This window comes from Coffea arabica, chromosome 6e, assembly GCF_036785885.1.
Source record: "Coffea arabica cultivar ET-39 chromosome 6e, Coffea Arabica ET-39 HiFi, whole genome shotgun sequence".
Taxonomy (NCBI): Eukaryota; Viridiplantae; Streptophyta; class Magnoliopsida; order Gentianales; family Rubiaceae; genus Coffea; species Coffea arabica.
Window position 1 is genome coordinate 17,565,173 of NC_092321.1, and position 22,355 is coordinate 17,587,527.

Consider the following 22,355-nt stretch of genomic DNA (forward strand, 5'->3'; position numbering starts at 1 on the left):
AAACTCATTCAGCAATTTAATTCTTTCTTAAGTAATCACAATTCAAATCTTATACCAATCTCAATTAATTAAAGAATCCCAAATGAGAACCATTTGTCACAACCCTGATCATTCCCTCCTTTTCTTGCCTTCTATTTTCTTGTCCCCTGACATAATCCCGTGGGCAAACCGTGTTTATCTTTGCCTTTTACTTTTCTTTTCACACTTCCAGGGAATATATCCCCAAGAGTTTAATATTTTTCCTTTTAGGGATTTTTTTTTTGGTGAATAAAAGTATCCAAACCAGTGTGAAAAACTTCCAAGTATTCTCACAGCTTTTGGTTTCATTTTGGGATACTCTCTGCTTTTTTGATTGTGCCTGCATGAAGCAAAGAATCTATTGAGGGGTGAAAAAAGCAAAATATGCAAAGGCAGATGATTGGAATATTACACCCTGGTTGCTTAAAACTAGTGGCTTTTGACAACTCTTTCATTCATTCATAGACTTTATAAAGCAGGAAACCGAGAGTAGTGCTCAGATTACGTCCCTTCTGTTTTCCTTTCTCCTTTTCAACGGTGCATAATTACGTGTTTCTTTATCTCTCATACCTGTATTATTCTTTTATCCTAGAAAAGTCTGGACGGTGCATCATTTTAATAGAATACAACAAATCAGCTGAGTAAACACGGGTTCGGTTTAATTGTACCCTTATCCATGGAGAGTGAAATGGTATATATATATATGCTTCAGCCTGGTTTAGAGGCCAAATGACAACCACAGAGACACTCAATAGTACATCGTTGCGCATTTGACACATATATATATATACATACACCCTTTGATTCTTCTTTGCTTGTACTGTTTCTTCTTCCAAAATGGACAGGACAGAAAACCAGGTTCCTCCGGGTTAGTTCCTCTGCCCCTCCTACTGATACTCTCCCCCCACGTCCCCTTCGACAGGGCGATTCCTTCCCTGTTCCCCACTACTCTCCAGTAAGAGGGGAGGGGATGGAACTGGAAAGATCTTTTTATGGGCGTCTTTTTGTTCTTTTCTTAGCTTTGTTTGGGTTCAAGAAGCTTTCTTGATTTTGTCTTTTACTTTCTGCTTGAAGGTTATCCAACTGAGAATCCTACGATGGGGAAGAAGAAGAAGAAGAGGTGTTGGCCACAATCCAAACCAAAAGGAGAAAGGGGATTTATTGAAGGATGGTAAGTCTATACACACCTTTTTATCTTCATATCCAAGAACAATAAAGATTAGTAACAGAACCACAAGAAAAAAAACAAGAGATACGGATTAAGATTTGGCCTGTTATTATTGCTAACTTTCACGAGTGTTTGTTCACCATTTTTGCAGCCTGTTTGCCCTCTGTTGCTGCTGGATTTGTGAAATGTGCTTTTAATTGCATATTCACCTTGGAAGTCTGATCAGTGTTTCGTTGTTTATGGGTGCAGTCTTTTTACGCTGTGTTGCTGCTGGATCTGTGAAATGTGTTGTGACTAAAATGTTATGATGGGATTGGCGCTACATCTGCGTTACTTTTTCTTCGTGTTTTAGTGTATTTGCTGAGTTATGTAATCATGTATTCTGACGATTTATTACTGTAAAATTTTGTGTGTGTGATTTATCATACGATCAATAAATATTGTGTTTCTCTTCCTCAAAAGTTGATTGCCCCACTTTTCCAGTTTCACAACTAGTGATCCAGGCATGTATCCATCTAAAAGTGGCCAAATTAACCTAGTTTTAACTGATGACCCAAAACCGGTTTCAGCCATTTCTCCCCATATACCTTACTGTTTACTCTTTACCTGATGTGTTGAATCTGTTGTTCTAAAAGTTCCCTTCATTTGGTAAATCAAATAGTCTTTGAACCATATAACAGCAGCAAAACGAAGTTACAAGCCTCAATTCTTTGAACTTAAAAGCGCAAGTTTAAGCGTTTGAGAACTGAGTGAGCACCAGCATTGAGAGGCCAAGGCAAAATATACTTTTTGATCGAGTGTCTTACCATATCATGTACAAACCACATGCAACGGCTAAACATGTGCAGCTCAAAGCAAAAACAGAGAGAGGGGGTCAATATGATGATTTTCTTATATCAGATATCTGCAGAAGTACACAAGTTCTAAGTAACCAGGAAGCTTTCAACAATCATCAAACCGTGTCCGATGAAGGAAACAACTTCTCCAGCATGTTATTAGAAAGAATTCTGTTAGGATCCAGCTCTTTCCGTGCTTTATTGTATTCATCCACTGGAAACCGCTTTCTTAGCCTTGCTTGCAAAGCTGCAAGTTCTTCCTTGTCCTTCGGCACCTGCACGCACCAAAAATGTCAACAATCACAATGAACTCCAAACAAACACCCAATTGTCAAGAATGGGACCCTTAGATAGATAACAAGAAGCATAAAATGGAATATCACCATCCACTTGGATTACTAGCTTTTACTGGTAAAAGAATACACGTAAAATATATGACCAATGGAGTTTATGGACTCATTTAAAGGTCAACAGCTATCGTTGTGGCTGAATTGTACATATGCTGCTCTGTTCTTAGTTCTTACAAAGTTATATAGTACATTTTGTCCTCAAGTCTCAAATTTAGCCTCTTATGCAGCAGAGAAGTCTCTATGGTTGTATAACAGGTAGCACTTTCCCACATATATAATCGCTAACAATAAGATGAATAGTCTTCTGTATCTGTTATAACAGGACCTCAAAGATTTTACTTTTGAAATATCAAATAGGGACGTTGAGTTTGTCATAACAAATTCCTCACATCTGCTGAAGGCTAAAAATATGCACACACCTCTGTTGCCAAGCTCCTCCCAAATTCTTCCCTTTTCCTACCCAAAACCCATCTATTCTTAGCTCTGTTCCCATTTTTAAGAGTAACATTACTGGAAAGTTGCAGACTGGAATAAGCATGTACTTACAAGCCATAAAGTAGGATCAAAATTAGAATAAATATGTAACCAAGCAAAAGTGGGAAATCTGCAATTACATATATATACCTCCATGTTCAAGTCCTCAATTTTATACAACCTCTATCCGAACACGAAATTAAAAAGAACTTTCTAGCCTTCAATTCATACCTCAATCTTGGCCCAATGTTCATAAGCAGAATAACGATCCCATAATTGTTTGTATGTAAGATGCCTGTAGTGGAAGAATTCTTCTGTTATTTGTTTTCTCTGTCGAGCATCAGTGGTAGGAAGATACATAATTATTCCAACCTGGTAATAGAAAAATGAACTGGATGAGAAGATTTAAAAAAAAATACCACTATAGTGATGCATGCTAATGCTTATTCACCAGTCCCACTATAACTAATGCAACGAATAATACTCCCTCTGTCCCAATTATTTAGTCATGTTTGGGAAATCCAACTTTTTAACAATAGCAGTTGTGATTGTGATATTTGTGCTTTTCTTTCCAATTATGACACTTTTAATGAGATGGAGGGAGTAGTAGAAAAGGCATTTCTGGAAAATAGAGAGGAGAATTTTTATTTTCCTTGCAAATAGAGAGAGCTGAAATTGCACTTCAATATCTATGACCGGCGATAATCAAACAGATTGAAAGCACTTCTATTGATAACAATATTCAAGAAAAGTGAGCAAATCTAATTATTCTGCCAATGTCAGTTTTAAAAAGAGAATTCAAGATGTTTTTTTATCCTTCCAGTCTCCCACTCCTGGTGTTCTCCTTCAGTTTGGTTTTTCTAGTGAGCGCGATAAGTTATTAATAATATGAGAAGACAGAGAAAACAAAAAGGAAGGTTACTGAAGCAACTTCCTTAAGGTATCCAATCCAGAAAATTACTAAGCTGAGGCTATATCATTAGGGGATCTTGGTGAGACCTGCAGCTCATGTAAACAACAAACTTTACTGCTTCAACTTGTGACCAGATGGGTTAAACAGTTATGCAGTGAAATGTATGTTGAAGAAGCAATATGGAGCCTGAGACTTGTGTACAGCAAACATATACCTGTGGGCTTATGTTTTGGGCATGTAACATAAATTAAAAGTCTACACAAATACATTAAAATAAGAAACAATCATGTCTAATATAATTATAAACTAAATATTCCATCAGTCATCCATAAAGGAGTAATAAGGAAAATGTATGGATAACAAAGGTTATGCAGGATGGGCAAGACTCCTAAAACTGTTAGATCTGTGAATGCCAAATACATTCAGCCTAGCATCCAAAGAGGCTATTTTATATGACATAGGGACACAGAGAGTAAATCCTGCCTTTTCAGGGTTAGTGTCTACACCTCCACTACAAGTTATGCATAAGAACTTAGAATGCGAATGCACATAAAAATAAAACATGAAATGGTGAAGAAATGAACATATGAGAGGATAAGAAACTTTTAGTATTACAAGGTAGATTAGTGGGCTCCATTAAACTTTCCATGCAGTTGGCTCTGCTGCTTCCACGATACACTCATGTCATTCTCCCCTAAATTTTTAAAACAATTAACATAAGCTGTGTACCAAACATCCCAGGCATTTCCGATTTCTCATCCATTTTGAGCCTTTTATAGAATATGATATAGTTGAAAAATCTAGTCTCTAAAGATACAACTGAATAGATACAGATCAGCTAAGTCAACTTAGGGTGTGTTTGATAAAACTGAAGTCTGAAAACTGAAATCTGAAATCTGAATCCATTAAGTTATTGAATTGTTAAGTATTAAATCAAATACATTTGAGTGTATGTCATATTCAATGATAAGTGAATAGTTTATCACTTATTTTTGAGAGCAAGTTTTGCCTAAGAAATTCAGTGGCACTTAATTAATTCAGATGTTCAAATTTTAATTATCAAACGCGTCTGAATATATTAAGATCTAAATATATTAAGTTTAAGTGCTGAATTGCGTTATCAAACAAGGCCTTAGCATATTTAAACTATTTAACAACTATAAATGGAGGCTAAAAAAAGTTTACTCCATATTTTCAGAATATGGAGTCAGATACAGCCCCTCAGGTCCAACCAATTGATGAATAGCACATGACACTATATGTGATTCAGCAACATGGATAGTTGCTTCTACTTATTATAGTTAAGGCAAAGATTTATATCAACTATGTGCAGCAAATAAAATAAAACTGAATAGGAAACAGGAAATGAAGAAAGAAAATGCAAGATACTACTACCCAACTCAATCATTCTCCTCTCCATCTTTGTTCAACCATCACCATTACTTGATACTAACTCTGTCAGTATCTCTTTTGTTGGACCATGTTTCTTCCTGTAATACTCCTTTTGCCGCCAATCATCAATCTTTACTAAAACTAAACAGCACATCAGATTGAATCCTAATCCAAATAGACCAGGAATAACTGAAGACAAGCAGGAAAAATCCCCAGCTTAAGAAGAAAATGATTTGATATTGGCATCTATGGTTGAAAGGGATTTCTTAAAAACTTACAGTAGCATATTACTCATGCAAATTAGCAAATACAAGGAATACTAGGTCCCAATGGCAGGTCAAAAAGACAGCGAGAGAGGATAGTGACATTACCCATGAGAAAATATCATCCTCCACTGGACTATGAGCAGGACTCATGAAGCTTTTGCTGCAAGCTGTCCATCGCTGCTCTATGGGTGCAGGAGCAGGTACATTTTCCCTCTCTATGAGTTGAGTTAATTCTTCTATGTATCCCAAGTCACTCATGCTAGGTTTGGATAGTGTTCCTGTGGGAAAACAGATTTCTGAGACCCACTGCTGCCCACCACAATCAAAGCCCAAAATTTCGTCACTCCAGCCTATTCGGTATCCCTCTGACTTCCTCCAGAACTCGGCCTCAGCTTGGTTGATTTTTATGACATGGTTTTTGTTGAGGGGATCTAAAGCCAGTAATTTATCTCTAAGTTCTGTAAAGGAGAGCTCATCTATGTCTGGTTCATTTTCACTTGAAGTTGCAGTGGCATTTACTCCAACTCTGCGAAAAAGATAGAAACTCATTGGCTAAACTAGACACAAAGACCAAATTGACAAGGATAAAATCAGTAGTTCAACTTTTTGAGGAAATGATTGTACGAGTCTTTCTCATTTCTTTCTTGTGCAAATACTTCATTCTTTGAGGAAAGTTCAAGTAATGGCACCAATTGTTTACCAGTCAAGCATATCCTATTGAAGACTAAACAAAGAGCACCAAATAGGAAAGAAATAGCAGCAGATGACATAACCATGCAAACGAGAATGATCTGCCCAAACCACAATTCAGTGGGAATAATGACGTAGGCAATTTCTGATTTAAAAGAGTCAACAATGCATTTTTTACCTGTACTCCCTTAGAGACTCTCTGTAGAGATCTCGAAAAGGTTGTATAGCTTCTTCCTGGCTAAACTGAGGCTTGAACTTCGGTGGACCTTTCCATTTAGAAACAGGATTACAAGTCACAACTACAACCGTGTCCGTGTATGGTATATGCAAGTACTTCACATGCTTGTTCTCTGATAAAAATTTCCTGCAAAAGAAAATTACGATGAGCGGTCAGAAAAATAAAAAATATATATATAACTTATAGTGAAATCTGCGAAAGCTATTGGAACAATTAGCAAGAGCAAATAAAGAGAGTGGCATAAGGTGCTCCCATTTCCCAGTCAAAATGTCATGTTTTTCAGTTTCACTCAACACAGGTCTAGCAGCAGGCATTTGCACTAAATTTGCAGAAGGTAAACACCATTAATATTAGATTGGTTTCAGCCTGCTCTGGCGGCTTAAATATCCAGAATTCACAACGAGAACAAAGGTCAGTGTTTCAGCAAGATAGACATTCAAAAGACTACGATGAATGAGAATGAGGCTTGTCGCGAGTAAAACTGAATATAGTGATTAGACTAAACCACAAGCGGATAAAAGGCAAATCCAGTTTAAAGGCTGTCCTTGGTGCAAAGCATAAGTAGGTCTGCACTTCATTCATTTGAATACACGTATAATATTCAATACAAGCATCCACTCAATGAAGCATGCTGATATATCTGCTGCCATTGCCCTCTATTTTATCTAGTTAATTTCATGATATGAGAAGTTAATTATGCATGCAGATTCCATATGTCATCATCAGTAATATGTTAAGTATGACAGTTTACTCCAGAGATTGAAATTTCATTATCAAATAATTGAAAATATTTACTTGTGATTTTTCTTGATATCTTTCAGATTAGAGACAAATGTGTGTTCTACAAGCTCCTGTCTCTCAACACACTGAAGAGTGACTTCAGCAACCACTCCAAGGCCCCCAAGTCCACAACGTGCCAGATAAAAGAGCTCTGGATCATTTTCTTTTGAAATTTCAATGGTTCCCTTTGCAGGAGTAACCAATTTCATGCTGATAACCTGCTCATCGATGGGAGGCAACCTTGCACCAGTACCATGTGCACCAACCTAAAAATTTGCAATGACAAAAAACTTCAGATAATGAAAGTATCGCTAAGGCCTTAATGTGGAAGGCAAGTTTTTCACTTTAATGTTGCAGTTGCCTAAAGCAGTATATTAAAGAAGCAAAATAGATGATGAGCTGGCCAAAGCACTTGTTTGTTTTCACTTGAACTTGAGAATTAATTTGATCAAAGTGCTTGGCAGGAGAAACATTGCACTTGGAGAGAGAGAGAGAGAGAGAGAGAGAATTTCCAGAGTCTCATAATGCTATTAAGCAGGTAGCTTATCTTGACTGTAAAGAGCAAAATAAACTATCCAATTAAGTGAACTATAAAGAAGCATATTCCCAGGTCTGCAATTCTTTGCACCCTTAATTCTCAAAATTTACACAAAATGAACTAATGATATTATCTAGTTTGTCAAACTGAATGGCAGAATAGCGAGCCAAAAATTCCACTTGGAAGACACCATGAAAAATTAACTTGGCATGACATCAAAGAATTCAGCTAAATGTAAGTAAAACTTCAAACTTCCCAGTAAATCCGCATTGCCCCTTCATCAATTTACAGCTTGGTCCTTGAATTTAGCAACCCCACACCCCCCCCCCCCCCCCAAAAAAAAGAAAGAAATTATTTTGAACTTTTGATGAGATATAGATCAGTCCAACTCTAACCGTTGATAGTCTAATTTCATTACACAGTACTATGTGAGTTAGAACACACACTTCAAAATCAAATGGGCCCCCAAAAAAAGAACTCTTTTTTAATTAACACATTCTGGAATTCAGCTAAAATGAGCAATTAGACTTTGGGCAGGCAATTTTAAACGAAGCCAATAATCTACTTCAATCATAACATAAACCCACAAAAATCTACTCAAAACCCAACAAAATATGAGCGCAAATAGCCTTAGAAAAAATGCAGAAGGCCACCTGAACAATACCACCAACTTGCTGTTCCCTGATTGATGCAAAATTCTGCAAAGTAAGCCCGTAATCTTTAATCCCGTCAACAAGCTGCTGAACCCTTATCCCTGCTTGGACTCTAACTCTTTTCTTCTCCTTATCCACTTCCAAAATCTTATCCATCAATGCCAGATTCACCATTCCTGAGCGGGTCAACCCGATCCCATTCGGAGACAATCCCGAGCCTACAGGCCGAATCTTCTGCTTCTTCTCATGGGCTTTCTTCACAATCTCCTCCAGCTGCTCCAACGATTCGGGCTGGAGGAATGTCCGGGTTTGGACCTCGTGGGTCCCGCTCCAATTGGAGACCGTGTGGAGGTCTTCCGGTAACGCAGCGTACCGGAAGAGTTGGGCTTTTTTGTGCTTGGCGTCCTCGGGAAATGGGAAGGAGTAGTAGGTGGCGGCACCGCAGCCGAGGACGAGGAGCGTGTAGCCGAGGTACTTCCGGATTTCAGCATCAGTGGCTGAGGAAGGCAGTGGCGGAGGTGGTGATGGAGGTGGAGGAGGAGGAGGAGTGGAAGCGGTGGAGCAATGGCGGAGGAGGGCTGTGTTGGGGGATTTAAGGGTGGTCGGGTGGTGGTGGAGGAGCGATTGGAGAGAGCGTTTTAGATGAAGAGTTCGAAGCATTTGGATTCTTTTTTCTATTTTTTTTTCCCCTAAACAATTGTTAAGATGTGGGGTTTATGAGTGGTTTTAGTACACACTTGCTGGAGCTGATGAGAAGACATAAGAAGAGAACATGGAAATGGCAAAAGAGAATGATCAAGTGGCTATAGCAGATGATGTTTGTTTTTTATAGTTGGATTTTGCAAAAGTGAGATTTTAATTCGGGAAAAGTGTTTACATGTGGGGTAGTAAACGTGAATTTGTGCATTCAAATAATAAGTTATATGAAATTTAGGTCCACTGATAAGTGTGGATTGAGAAATTTGTTAGAAAAATCTTGTAAAACTCTATAACCTTGCACAAATGTTATCAATAGTGTGCAATCAAATTTGTATAAATACAATTACCCCATGGATACGAGTTTATGAGTTTATTTAGATTTAACGTATTAACACCTTGTGAAATTTAATGTAGTAAACAGAAAATGATTAAACTCATTTAAATCATTCTTACATTATTGAGGGTCAAAACTGTGGAGAGTTCTACTGTCCCTTTTGGATATCGTATCGATAAGATTAAATGTATAGAAGAAGAGATACCAATTTTTAAATTATTTCAAGAGTTTAAATCACTAAATAATGTGACAAGATATGAGTGGATTAGAATTATAGATACCGTACTCAAAAGGGATGGTAAATATTTTCCCAAAACTGCATCATGCAGTCATAGTCTCCAATAAATTCGAACTTCTTGTAAGATGAATGTATGCACAAATGAATCCAAAATGTTAAAGATTTTGTCATGTAAAGGTGAACATATCTTGGCCATGATTGTTGTTTCGTCGTATATTATGATCCACAAGTGTATAAGACGTCATTGCCATGTCAATTAAGATGTGTCAAGTTGAAGAACAAGAAGAAGTGCTATTAATGATTGACAATGATTAGAGATATTAAACTCAATTGCGGTTGTTTGTTGTAGTCTCCTTACCGTGGCAGATCACTGAAATATTTAGTTAACATATGATCAATGTTTTGTTTTACTAGCAGCTAATTGACAAGGGAATGGGCAGGGGGGAAAAATGAGAACCTAATTGTTTTAATGATACCTAAATGTTAGGTAACCAGAAATTTGACAAAGATACAGTATTAGTTTTTTTTTTTTAATATATACACTCTTCCTCACGCCTTTTTAACTCCTAGCTGCAAAGTATAAGATTCAAATTCTAAATCTGACAGCAGGGGAGAAGATTCAGTATTAGTTTCCAAAGGATGAAATGATGCAATTGAGTTTATGATGTTTCATTTACTTGACCAATGAGCACTTATTCCTATACCATCTTGCCGAGCCAGAGTTTTGGTTAGGCAAATGGAAGACATATTGCACGCATTCAGTTCTGCTGGAGCAAGGTTATAACGCCCAAAATGCATCATGTTAAACTATTATGAACCGAATTACAGATGTACAAGGCAATATGTTCCTTTAAGAAAAGGGTTTTCAATTAGGCGGAAATTCTTAGTTTTGCCGGTCATTTTAAGGATTGTGAGTGAATCGAAAGAAGGGAACATCATGATAAATTTCTGGTATCATGTTTGAAAATTTTCAGCCAAACTAAAATGAATCCATACACTCATTGGCCATTATCCTTTTTGTTCTTGAGAATAATTCTCAATTTTTTTATTAGGTCATTCACACAGGTTTAGCCTTGTAAGATCAAGGACAACACCCGTTTGCTCTCTGACAAATCAAGTTCAAATTAAACCCCAAAAAAAAAAGAGTGATTTATTCAAACAGGCGAGAAAAACTCAGAGAGACCCTGCCACAGCTAACTTGAACAAAATTGTGCTTGTCCAGTCACCGAAAATAGCTCTCCTCCAGAACTAAATGCTGTAAGCCTGTTACACTGAAAAAAACCTCGCCAGACCCTTTTTACTCGCTAATCTAGGCTGCATAGTGCCTCAGGGAATGAAAATGGAAGTTTTTACTCTTTCACCAACAAAGGCCAAAAGATTTATTGAACTCACCAAAGAACAGAAAAACCAGCACACAAGACAAAACCATGTTGCAAACAGCCAAACACCAACATGCATTTCAACGTCCTGAAGGAATTTTAAAATGCACATGGAGAATCTGAAATGCTTTCCAGTATTTTTCTTGGCACCAAAAGGGTGACAAAATTGAAGTGCATGAAAAACTAAAGGAACTAAACTGCACAGAGAAAGCAACTATTAAGCACCAATTCAAGAAACCTCCTGCTCACATAATTATATTTGCCCACAACTTTGCGAGAGGGGAAAAAGACAGAGGGCATGTAGCATGAAATTACGAATAAATGCCCTTATATCTTGAATGCATATATTCGTAATCTTCTTAATGCACACTGGGAATCCGGACTGTTTTTAAGTAATTTTCTTGGCACCAAAAGATTGAACATATACAAAGTGAACGAAAAACTAAGGAATCTAAACTGCACAGAGAAAGCAACTATTAATCACCAATTCAAGAAATCTCCTGCTCACATGTTTCCCCATAACTTTGAAAGAGGGGAAAAAGACAAGAGGGCGTCTAGCTTGAAATTACGAAGATATGCCCTGCAGGGTTCAAACATCATACCAAGCTTAACTTGGCATACAGATATTGTAAACATGCTACACAGATATTGTAGCATATTGGACTGCAAATTGTACACATAATTTCCAGTCAGAAATACTACATGTATTCTCTAGAAGGCAAGTCTGCCCGATGTCTTCCAAATGAGTAGGGCATAGTCGAAATCTCAGTTACATGAAAAGGATCAGGTTCAATTCCATAGTCAGTTAAAGGCCTAGTCTCTAGCACATTGTCGTGTTGCAGAACGAATTCGGGGATCTCCAGTTCTCCTTTCTTTATGTCATCCCAGAGATACTGCAAGCGGCTTACATATTTGATTTTCCAATACAATCTACACTCAAACAAAAGAAAAGACCAGTGAGCAACATGCATGACACAGCGAGACCCATGTTTCTGAGTCATAACTTCAGTTACAAGACTCCCTTAGTCCAAATTGAATCAGAAGAGGTTCATAGAAGTAAGCCATCATAATTTGTCCAAAGGGCAGTAAATGCAGCAAAATTGTTGAATCTACACGCAGCACCAGTATTTGCTGAAGGCAATGGGTATCATGAACAAACATGCAATAACAAAATCTGGAAACATTCAGAAGTAATTAGATTCAGCAACAAGTTTGTAAAATTAGGCATTTGTGCTGCTTGACCACAGAAATAATTTCAAGTCCCATATGCTACTTAATTTGCAGTTCTCTTCTCCCAATAATCTACATTCTGATTTGTTTGCATGTTAAATTGACAAATCAGCTTTAAACAGGATTATGTTCAAAATTTGGTCTTTTAAGTAGTGTGGGTTGTTCCAATATGAGATAATTCAGGATCTGCAGCATCAATCGAACATTAGAAGTTAAGGGACTAATTACTGGAGGTATATGACCTAGATTACTGGACATGAACTAATTGCCTCTGCATAATGTTTCTTTCTGCTATCATAATAAACAATGAATAGGCACTCAGATAATGACCATATAGCTTCCAGAGATTTTGATAGCACCACATGTAGCAACATAGTCTAAATCTTTTACACAAAATGATTAGAAAAGTTCAAGAAAGAACTCACCCTCCACTTAAGAAGAACCTTCCCAGCGTGGCAAAGACAAGCCTTGACCACAGACCAGGATGAATGAAGTATACAACCTGAAGCCTGTCCTTGTGATCTGAGGGTAGCTCTTCATAAATCCACCTCAAGATGGTGAGGCCAGGTGAATTGTCATCACTTTGCACTGTAGTATGCATGTAAACGATGCAATAAGGCCCTTCTGGCAGCTCAGTTGCTATCTTGTGGAATACATACTTCTTCAGCCGTTCTCCACTAATCACAGGAGCTGAAAAATAAATCGAACCCAATTAATTTCACTTACTCCGAAACAATCTATGTTAAATAAAAGGTTAAAAATCAACAAAACGTTCAAGCAAAAAGATGATTATTGAAATCAACGCTTTGCCTCGATAGTACAAAACTAAGAACTGCAAAGAAGACTTACAGCAAATATAACAGAATGACATCCCATTATAGTATGGCACGCCCGCAGTTAAAAGCACACCAGCAGAACTCCAAAAAAGAAGAAAAAGAAAAAGAAAAGTGGGGGAAAAAACCCATGTGCTCATAGTTCTCCAAAAGGGTGAAATTTCGAGCAAATTCATGATTTCCCTATAGATAAACATAAGGCCAGAAAACAGAAAAGAAAAGAAAAAGAAAGCAAAAAGAAAGTAAGAGTTCTCAAATTAATAAGCAAAAGCAAAAGAAAAAGAAAACTTTTAGCAGAAAAACAACTAAAAGTCAGCATACAAACCTAAAAATACAAGCTAAAACTGATAGACCTATAATCACAACTCACTGGCCACAGCTCAGAAATAATCAAGAAAATAAAACTCTAAATTTCAAATTGAACAAAAAAAAAAAAAACCCAATTAGTATACTAGCCAAACCTAAACGATTAATACTAATACAAATAACTATAAAGGTTGATGGGCGATTGTATCTAAAATTATGTTGGTTAATTTTAGGTACCAGGGAAGTGTTTTCCGACGATACGAAAGATACGATTCCCGGATTTGTCGGAGCCAGATTCAAGGCGGAAGAATTGAAGGGCTTCGAGATCGGAGAAGTCTTCTTGTTCATAAGATTGGCAATCATGCCACTGTTCTTCTCGATTTTCGCGGTCCGATTGGGACAAAAACGGCCGACCATCTATACCTAAATCGGAAGCTAAAACTAGCACCGAGAAATCTTCCGAAGCTGAGCCTGATGAACTGCCCGCCATTAGCACGTGCAAGACACGCGAACACAGTCGAGTCCGCTACACCATCCGATTTTTCTCAGGTCAACACTATTGGTTGGATACTTGGATATTTTTCCTTTGTGGATGGATTCTCAAATTTTTTTCCCATTCCCCCCTCAAAATTCATCATAACTTTTAAGGATCCCCTAGTTGTTGGATTGCGTCAGTAAACCTCTCTCACTTTTTAATTTGCTCAAATTAGTACATTTTTTTCCCTCAAGTACAAAAGTGCATTTCTTTTAGAAATGCTTATAAATGGACGTTACTTTGTTTGGCTATTTGATTCATCATTAGGATTGAAAACGAGTCAAACTACTCAAGTCGAATTGAATTTGATTTGGTAAGAATTTGTTGGAATTTGGTTTGTCGACCAATTAAACCAAACTTAAACAGTATTTTGCGTTCGATAAATTTTCAAGTTTAGCACAAACTTAATTTGATTTGCATAAAATTGAAATTTATAGGCAAAAAACACTCAAGTTACTCGAGCTCAACTCGAGTTCGGCTTGATAAGAATTCGTTTGATTTCGGTTCAATATATAAACAAACAAAGTCTGAACATAATTTTAGTCTCCATTAAATAATCAAACAAACTTGAATACCAGGATGTTTAGCTTTATTAGATTCATTTACACCCCAACCCATTATGTCATTTGTAGAAAAAATCCTACATACTTACTATAGAGTATGTAAACTACATAAGTGAGAAAAGTATTGAGTGTATTACATTATGTTACGTAATATGTTACATAGTGTATTAGTATTAATCACCCATCATCGATTAATGATGGCGTATCATTCCTTGTTTTGTAGATACATATAAGGAATAACTCATCATAATATTTTGTGACTTGATTGGTACTTGCACGTTGTCAAGTAATGTACATGGTGTATCTAATATTTTTCCCTACGTGAGTAGTTTCTTCTTTTTTTCCTGTTTTCTTTGTTGTTAGTAGTATTAATGTTATAAAATAGTAATCTTGAGATTTCACTCAAATTAAGAATCATAAGTTTTACTAATCATGACAGACATCAAGAAGTTTAGATAATTTTTAGTCACCTAGAATTCGTATATAACTAGCATACCACTGGTAAAAAAGCCAACCAATCTAATGAATAAATAAAATGACAAATTTCTTAAAAACTTAATGGATGTTAAATCACTTTCAACAAATAGAAAAAGATTGATATTCATATTTCACTCACATATTAGGGTACACAACCTTTTTTCAAAAAAAAATTAAAAATTTAGCAGTTTTGCTCCCATTGAGATACTAATTAACCGTATAGTAGGCAAACTGGGCAAATGTGAAGAACTAAAAACTTTAAAGGGGAATGATTGATGCAATTGAATGATTGAGAGGATAAAGTGTAAATACTCTTTACTTTTTGCGGGGGAAATTCGAATTACCCTTATTTGGCCACCACTTCTCTTACATAAAAGGGGAGGATAATTCCATGAATCGAGCGTTATGTCCATGGCCTCGTTACAGCTCCTACATTCCACCCCACCTCCCATCTCCAAGACCACCTACTCCCCCTCCCGTCTAGACCTGTGCTCAACAATGGCCGAAATCAAGCAACACCATGCCCAAATCATCAAGTTAGGTCTCTCCTCAGACAACGACACCATAGGCCGTGTCATCAAATTTTGTGCCATTTCTGAAACCAAGGACTTGAACTATGCTCTCAAAGTTTTCCATACATTGCCTAGCCCAGATCCTTTCATATATAACACCATTATCAGAGGCTATTTGCAATCAAATTTGCCCAGAAACTGCATTACTTTTTATACAAAAATGTTGGAAGATTCAGTTATTCCCAACAACTTCACTTTCCCTCCTCTTATAAGAGCTTGTTGCGTAGATAATGCTATTCAAGAAGGCAAACAAGTTCACTCCCATGTCATTAAATATGGGTTTTTATCAGATGGTTTTGCGCAAAATAATTTGATTCATATGTATGTGAATTTCAACAACTTGGAGGATGCGAGAAGGGTGTTTGATAAATTGGTCTATAAGGATGATGTTTCTTGGACTACATTGATCGATGGATATGCTCAACTGGGCTGTCTTGATGAGGCTTACAAAGTTTTCGAGTCCATGCCAGTTGATAAAAGAAAAAATTCTGCAGTTTCTTGGAATGCCATGATTGCAGCTTATGTTCAGAGCAGTAGATTTCACGAGGCATTTGAATTGTTTGAGAAGATGAGACTAGAGAATGTGAAGATGGACAAGTTTGTCGCTGCAAGTATGTTGTCAGCTTGTATTGGACTGGGCGCTTTAGAGCAAGGAAAATGGATACATAGGTACATAAAAGAGAGTGGGATTGAAGTTGACTCAAAATTGCAGACGACAGTTATTGATATGTATTGCAAATGTGGATGCTTGGATGAGGCTTTTGAGGTGTTCAAAAGGTTGGAAAGTAAAGGGATTTCTTCATGGAATTGTATGATTGGAGGACTGGCAATAAATGGTAAAGGTGTGGCAGCGATTGAGCTTTTGAAGGAGATGGAGAGGGAGAAGAATTTAGCTCCTGATTATATCACATTTGTCAACTTGTTAAGTGCTTGTGCTCATTCAGGGTTAGTTGATGAAGGAAAGTATTACTTTAGATATATGACAGAAGTTTATGGCATTGAACCGGGAATGGAACATTACGGATGCATGGTTGATTTGTTAGGAAGAGCGGGATTGCTGGAGGAAGCAAGAAAGGTTATAGATGAGATGCCAATGAGACCTGATGTCGGTGTACTAGGGGCTCTTCTGGGGGCTTGCAAAATCCATGGGAACATTGAGCTAGGAGAGGAAATTGGGAAGCAAGTAATAGAACTAGAGCCTAGCAATAGCGGGCGCTACGTGCTGCTAGCTAACCTATATGCCAATGCAGGCAGATGGGAAGATGTTGCTTATGTGAGAAAGTTGATGAACGACAGGGGAGTGAAAAAGGCTCCAGGCTGCTCTGCGATTGAATTGGAAGGCGCTGTCAACGAGTTTATTGCAGGAGGAAGGACTCATCCTGAAGCTAAAGAAATATATGCCAAGGTTAATGAAATATTGGATCGCTTAAGATCTGTAGGATATGTGCCCGTTACTGACGGAGTATTGCACGACATCAGCGAGGAAGAAAGGGAGAATCCCCTGTACTACCATAGCGAGAAACTGGCTATTGCTTTTGGTTTGTTAAGGGCCAAACCAGGGGAAACTCTTCGTATCACAAAGAATCTAAGAGTTTGTAAAGACTGTCACCAGGTTAGTAAGTTAATCTCAAAAGTTTATGACCGAGAAATAGTTGTTAGGGATAGAAATCGTTTCCATCAGTTTAAAGGAGGAGAGTGTTCGTGCAATGATTACTGGTAGCAGACTGGGAGATTGAGCAACACCAATAACACATTTATACACGTCGACCATTGAGTTTTCCATATTCTGCAGCTCCCGCTGCTTTTCTCAGTTACAAAATTGAATTACCAAATCCACTGTCCCTCTGCTCTTAAGTGAGAGCTGATCAAGCAAAGCTTATGGTCTCTCTCCACGACAGAGTAAAGGTAAGGTCAATAAGCATTTTGAGAAGATTCTTAGGGGAACTCAATGGAGAGGTAGCCTGAACATTCACTTCTTTAAGTTTTGAAATGCTGGAAGAGGAGAGAAATGAGGGAAGATAAAACTGAATACATCCCATGAAGAACTGAAATTAGGAAGGCTACAAGGGACTGCAATCCTGCTTAAATACTAATTGGCTAATATCCTGAAACAATTCAGCATAGACAAGTATAAGGATTATATAATTCAAAATAATGTAGGAAGAGGCAAATGGTAGTTAAAAAAAAAAGCATCAACTTGGAAAGATCCAAAAGCCGAATAATTAAATTAAACGGACTAAGATCTACGCTATATTTATTTGCTTCATCCAAAAACTTCTACGAATATAGTGGCTTGAACTACCTCTGTCTATACATCAAAAAAGGGGAGAAAACAAAAAGCCCTCGAACTACCCCTGAACAAGTCTAGCTTTTGCAAATCCCAAATTGAACTAATTCGGTGAAAGTTCCTTTCCACGTTTTGCAGCAGCAACAACAGCATTCATCAAAATCCCACGAAATCCAGCCTTCTCCAGCTCATGAATTCCAGCAATGGTTGTCCCACCAGGTGACGCAACATCATCTTTTAGCTGAGCAGGATGCTTCCCTCCATTAATAGCCATCGATGCTGCTCCTAGTACCTGCAACAGAATCATCTCTAGTTGTTCAACTGACATGAAATCTGACATGCATGTTTATTTCGGTTTAGTTGAATTTGAAATTCAAATTTTGCATAGTTGTTATTCATCTAACCCTGACAATGTATACACTGTCAGTGTAGGAAAGATTAATCCTTATAAAAACTGCAAACATATATCTGAGATGACCATGAGATTTTTAATGTCAATTTTCACTTTCATGAGAAAAAAATTCAAAGGAAAAGGACAAAAAATATAACATCACATGATATAAGCTAGTGATAGATAAATGACATCATACTCAACTAGCAGAAAGGAGCAGTGGACATTACAGTATCAATGATATCTTACAATCGAGCCATTTGAAAATTAAAGATATTATATCCTAGAAATGAGGAATATATTTCTGACACACAACTATGTACATATTAGGTCTTACATACTACATCACTTACTGTTTGAGAAGCTAAACCAAGCGCTAGTTCTCGAGGTAGACCTGCAGCAACACCTCCATCAGCTAAAGCTTCTATGGCTAAATAGATATAGGCTGGTCCACTTCCACTGAACATATCCAGAAAACAGAACTCCTAGTTAGACAAATCGAAACTAAATCTTTTTCCAATAAACTAAACAGTGCAAGGGCATGCATCTTTATGAGCACTATAGAGGCAGGAACTATTAACCCCTTTGCTGACACTAGAGCCTTAATATAAGCATTCAAATTATTCTTAGGACCACATCTAAAAATACAAACACAATGTTAGGACCAAGAGAAAAGCAACATACCTAAGGCCAGTTATAGCATCAAAAAGCTTCTCATTAGCTCTCCACACCTTACCAATCGCTCCAAATAATCTAGATACCAACTCTCCATCCTCCTCTGTGGCTGTTGCACCCAGGCTGATAACTATATAAAGAGAAATAAGTTCAAAATAAATGATTTTGATCGCTGTATCTGATAAAGATGCTTATCATAAAGGAATATCTGTTTCAAGAGGAAGCTGAATGCTAAAGCTAATGAGAGAGAGAGAGAGAGAGGGGGGGTAAAAGCAAAATCGTGATGATATGCACCTCAAACTGCAAAACTACTATTCAAAGTAATTAAGAAAGTTCAAAGGAATGAAATGCAATATAGGCTACAGAAGACAATGCTATACCAGATGCTGCCTGACCAATGGCAGCTGGAGTGTTTGGCATTACTCTTATAAACCGGGTATGGCCAGCCCATTCCTGTTCAAGTTATTCAACATATTCAGAATTGAGAAAACACATTCACAGTAACAGTGACATGATTAGTAGACTCTCCCAGGTAGTAACAAAAAAAACTACAAGAGCAAAAGAAACATGATTTCAACATCTGAAATTTCTCTATAGAAATACTTCATAATGTTGAAAAAAAACAAATTATTTCTTTTTTGGAATATAAGCAAAGGAAAAGAGATAACTCATACAATCTGTAATTTCAATAGTTTGAAAGTAAAATCACCTAGCAAGGAACCTCACCAAGTTAAACACATACATATCAGTTCAATTTATCAGCAAAGAAAGATATTGTTGCCCGTTTATGTTCTTTCCTCAACCAAATACTATGCTTGTTCCTAAGTGAATATAGAATAACTGAAGCAGCCCATGATCACCAAATTTAAGGAAAACCTTTGAAGTTCTCAACAAACAAGATTTTCAATCAATTAATGTAGGGATTTCTCCAACCACCATTAACATTGTTAAAGCAAACTGTATGATTATAAATTTACACATCCATAAATCTACTTCAGACAACCCCGAATTAAGTAGAGAACAGCCACTTTTGCTACAAACAACATGTATTTTTCCCTTATGTTTATAAAATGTTTCCAAAATTTCTCAAAAAGGTCATTGATCAAGATCCTCTTAACATGCTCGAAAGCTCACAGAGATTGGATATCCTATGTTCCAAATGTACCAGTAGTCATAAAGTTTGTATTAATCCTGGTAATGTAGGCCACTAGCAAATTAAAAACTAAATATTGTCCTGTGTTTTCCTTGCTAATTTTTCAGATAAGTCGTCTGCTATTCTTGCTTTGATTAATTATTCTGTGACATTATCTTTATAGAACAATCACTTGTAAACATGAAGTCAAAGAAACAGAAGGACATGAAATGAACACATATACAGAAAGTCACCCAAAGAATCACAGAAGCATAAACTGCTGCACTATAAGACCATACCAACAAACAACTGAATAGTTAAAGTTTGATCAAGTGCACCAATTACTTTTAATTTTTCTTTTCCTGTCTCCTGTAGCAGTGAACAAATATTTTGGACCACTAGAAATTGAAATCTAGGGACTTGATAGATTTATTTAAATTTGTTAGAAGCCTTAATAAGGGAGAAGAAGGCTTCTACGAGACAAACCTGAAGATCCTTCAACTTAACTCCTGCAACTACTGAAACCAAAAGCTGCTTCTCAGAAAGAAGTGGCTTTAACTCCAGTGCCACATCCTTAACTGCAATTTGTAGATAGTCAAATTGTTAACTTCACTTACTTCAAATATACGTATGCCAAAACAATTTAAAAACAACATAACAAAAATGTTTACTCATCCTGCCTGAATAAAGAACTTGGACAAGCAACTTTGGATGTTCAGTTATCAATTGTGAACAGTGACATTTGACTAATGCAAAACATTAAATAAGTGCTATGCTGGAATCCCGCAAAACTTCCTAATATTCCTGGAAAGATGGAGAATTAAAAAATGTTCAAGAACCAGACATCATTCTGAAATGCTAAAATGATTGCCAAGTTGTGCTTATAGTTAGTTTAGATTAGAAACCAGCAGCTTAACTAACTTGGAAGAAGAAAATAATAGCCCTTTGTCAACAAATCATCAAACAATATCATGAATTAAAGACGAAAATTAATCCAAAGAATGTATTTGCTTTAAAATCAAGTAGCAGCTTGCGAGGAGCTCTGGAAAAAAAACCCAAGAACATAGCTCAGATTGGAAAAGGCAAACTGGAACCGGAAAAGGTAAACTGGAACTGGAATTACCAATTTGAGGTTTCACAGAAAGTACGACCACATCACAGTCATGAATTACCTGCTCTTAGTAAACATGAAAACGTAAGAAACATCAGAAATAGTCCAAGAATGTATCGCTAATCCAATGAAACATCACACAAGGTTCTATTAAATTCTATAGTTCAAAATTTTGACATGACAGAGTCCAAAAAAGATAAATAAATAAATAAACAAATATAAAAAATCGACCAGGGAAATTTTTTTTTTTTTTTCAAAAAGGAAGAAAGGTTCTTCATTTCTTGTAATAACTCTACCTTAAAAAGGAAAATTTCACTCAGCAAATGGGCTAGAAAGGTTCAGATTGAATAACACAAAAATTGATCTTTCCGCTTCCCTTGAATCTCAACCAGCAATTAGAATCACTCAAAATAAAGAAAAAGAAAATTGACGAAATTTTTACACACAGAATCCAAAGAATAATTTATTAAAGAAAACGGGAAAAATGGGACTAAATAGTCGATCAGCTTTCCGACGAGAACGTGAAGAACCTGATGATTGTGCTCGAAAACGGTGACCCCAAATGATTCGAAAGCTGAGCTGCGCTGGGGGCGGTGATGAGCAGTTCGGATCCTGGAAGCGGGTAAAACACCCGACTTGACAACACCGCGTGCTATGCTCTCCGCCATTTTGCCGGCACCGATGAAGCCGAGATTGTAGGTGTCGAGGGGAATCGGAGCCACGTTGTTGGACGCCATTTCTGTTTTCTGTGCAGAATAGGGATCGGAACTATATATCGCATCAAGGCACAAGGAATTAAACTACCCTCAAAATACAAAAGTTGGTTTTAAGTTAGTTTCTCGTGTCCTTCCAAAAAATAAAAATAAAAAAATTTTAGTTTCTCGTGAGCACCTGTCAGGATATTCCATGAGTCCCACAGATTAAGAAAGATAGATTAGTTAAATTTTATTTTAAAAAAAGTAATGACTCTGTTTGGATTAACTATTTTTAGAACCATTTATTTCAACAGCAATAATAAGGTTATATTACATCATTCAAGATATATATTAAAGTAATTATGGGTAAAAATGTTGACTGTATTCAATAAGGTAGGTTATATTTAGTGATAATGAAATATATTAAATAAAAATATTTTAAAAATTAAAATTTAATTAAAAGGTGGATTATAATTTGAGATGGATGAAAGAAAAAAGAAGATTATCAAAATAGGACGGAAGGTGTATCAAATAATAAATCTAATTCTAAAACTACTAAGATTTTAATAAATTTGATTTAAC

The 22,355-nt window shown here is 36.7% G+C and overlaps 5 protein-coding genes across 5 annotated transcripts; 2 read left to right on the forward strand and 3 right to left on the reverse strand.

The window, feature by feature from the left end:
* The first annotated feature begins 729 nt into the window (after positions 1 to 729).
* LOC113695514 (protein CYSTEINE-RICH TRANSMEMBRANE MODULE 12) lies at positions 730 to 1,647 on the forward strand. The gene is made up of 3 exons (XM_027214638.2): positions 730 to 886; positions 1,093 to 1,189; positions 1,338 to 1,647. The coding sequence occupies exons 1-3, from the start codon at positions 856 to 858 to the stop codon at positions 1,381 to 1,383; spliced, it is 174 nt and encodes a 57-aa protein (XP_027070439.1). The 5' UTR covers positions 730 to 855; the 3' UTR covers positions 1,384 to 1,647.
* Positions 1,648 to 1,948: 301 nt separating this feature from the next.
* Positions 1,949 to 9,114, reverse strand: LOC113695513 (L-galactono-1,4-lactone dehydrogenase, mitochondrial-like). Its single transcript, XM_027214637.2, has 6 exons — positions 8,317 to 9,114; positions 7,141 to 7,391; positions 6,286 to 6,471; positions 5,523 to 5,943; positions 3,078 to 3,218; positions 1,949 to 2,297 (listed from the first exon to the last, which is right to left on the reverse strand). Exons 1-6 carry the CDS (start codon positions 8,974 to 8,976, stop codon positions 2,139 to 2,141), a joined length of 1,818 nt encoding a protein of 605 aa, XP_027070438.2. The 5' UTR covers positions 8,977 to 9,114; the 3' UTR covers positions 1,949 to 2,138.
* A 2,309-nt stretch (positions 9,115 to 11,423) lies between these two features.
* On the reverse strand, positions 11,424 to 13,932 carry LOC113697303 (uncharacterized). Its single transcript, XM_027216877.2, has 3 exons — positions 13,573 to 13,932; positions 12,622 to 12,886; positions 11,424 to 11,896 (listed from the first exon to the last, which is right to left on the reverse strand). Exons 1-3 carry the CDS (start codon positions 13,823 to 13,825, stop codon positions 11,665 to 11,667), a joined length of 750 nt encoding a protein of 249 aa, XP_027072678.1. The 5' UTR covers positions 13,826 to 13,932; the 3' UTR covers positions 11,424 to 11,664.
* A 1,286-nt stretch (positions 13,933 to 15,218) lies between these two features.
* On the forward strand, positions 15,219 to 17,264 carry LOC140009561 (pentatricopeptide repeat-containing protein At5g48910-like). Its single transcript, XM_072055515.1, has one exon. It carries the CDS (start codon positions 15,316 to 15,318, stop codon positions 17,200 to 17,202), a length of 1,887 nt encoding a protein of 628 aa, XP_071911616.1. The 5' UTR covers positions 15,219 to 15,315; the 3' UTR covers positions 17,203 to 17,264.
* Positions 17,265 to 17,704: 440 nt separating this feature from the next.
* On the reverse strand, positions 17,705 to 21,971 carry LOC113694815 (pyrroline-5-carboxylate reductase). Its single transcript, XM_027213700.2, has 7 exons — positions 21,609 to 21,971; positions 21,091 to 21,139; positions 20,454 to 20,545; positions 19,216 to 19,288; positions 18,845 to 18,965; positions 18,514 to 18,619; positions 17,705 to 18,061 (listed from the first exon to the last, which is right to left on the reverse strand). The coding sequence occupies exons 1-7, from the start codon at positions 21,813 to 21,815 to the stop codon at positions 17,873 to 17,875; spliced, it is 837 nt and encodes a 278-aa protein (XP_027069501.1). The 5' UTR covers positions 21,816 to 21,971; the 3' UTR covers positions 17,705 to 17,872.
* Between the last annotated feature and the right edge of the window lie 384 nt (positions 21,972 to 22,355).

Bases quoted from the DNA above. Each gene is read 5' to 3' on its own strand.
- LOC113695514 (XM_027214638.2), top strand. From the start codon at position 856: ATGGACAGGACAGAAAACCAGGTTCCTCCGG. The intron at 887-1,092 runs GTTAGTTCCTCT...TTCTGCTTGAAG, and splicing joins AGAAAACCAGGTTCCTCCGG to GTTATCCAACTGAGAATCCT. The intron at 1,190-1,337 runs GTAAGTCTATAC...CCATTTTTGCAG, and splicing joins AGGGGATTTATTGAAGGATG to CCTGTTTGCCCTCTGTTGCT.
- LOC140009561 (XM_072055515.1), top strand. From the start codon at position 15,316: ATGTCCATGGCCTCGTTACAGCTCCTACATTCCACCCCACCTCCCATC.
- LOC113694815 (XM_027213700.2), bottom strand. From the start codon at position 21,815: ATGGCGTCCAACAACGTGGCTCCGATTCCCCTCGACACCTACAATCTC. The intron at 19,289-20,453 runs GTTTGTCTCGTA...TAACTTGAACAG, and splicing joins TTAAGTTGAAGGATCTTCAG to GAATGGGCTGGCCATACCCG. The intron at 18,620-18,844 runs GTATGTTGCTTT...GGATATGTTCAG, and splicing joins GATGCTATAACTGGCCTTAG to TGGAAGTGGACCAGCCTATA.
- LOC113697303 (XM_027216877.2), bottom strand. From the start codon at position 13,825: ATGGCGGGCAGTTCATCAGGCTCAGCTTCGGAAGATTTCTCGGTGCTA. The intron at 12,887-13,572 runs GTACCTAAAATT...TTTATTTTTCAG, and splicing joins CGTCGGAAAACACTTCCCTG to CTCCTGTGATTAGTGGAGAA. The intron at 11,897-12,621 runs GTGAGTTCTTTC...GTTTGAGTGTAG, and splicing joins AGGTTCTTCTTAAGTGGAGG to ATTGTATTGGAAAATCAAAT.
- LOC113695513 (XM_027214637.2), bottom strand. From the start codon at position 8,976: ATGCTTCGAACTCTTCATCTAAAACGCTCTCTCCAATCGCTCCTCCAC. The intron at 7,392-8,316 runs GTGGCCTTCTGC...GCAAATTTTTAG, and splicing joins AAGTTGGTGGTATTGTTCAG to GTTGGTGCACATGGTACTGG. The intron at 3,219-5,522 runs GTAATGTCACTA...TTCTATTACCAG, and splicing joins AGGATGATATTTTCTCATGG to GTTGGAATAATTATGTATCT.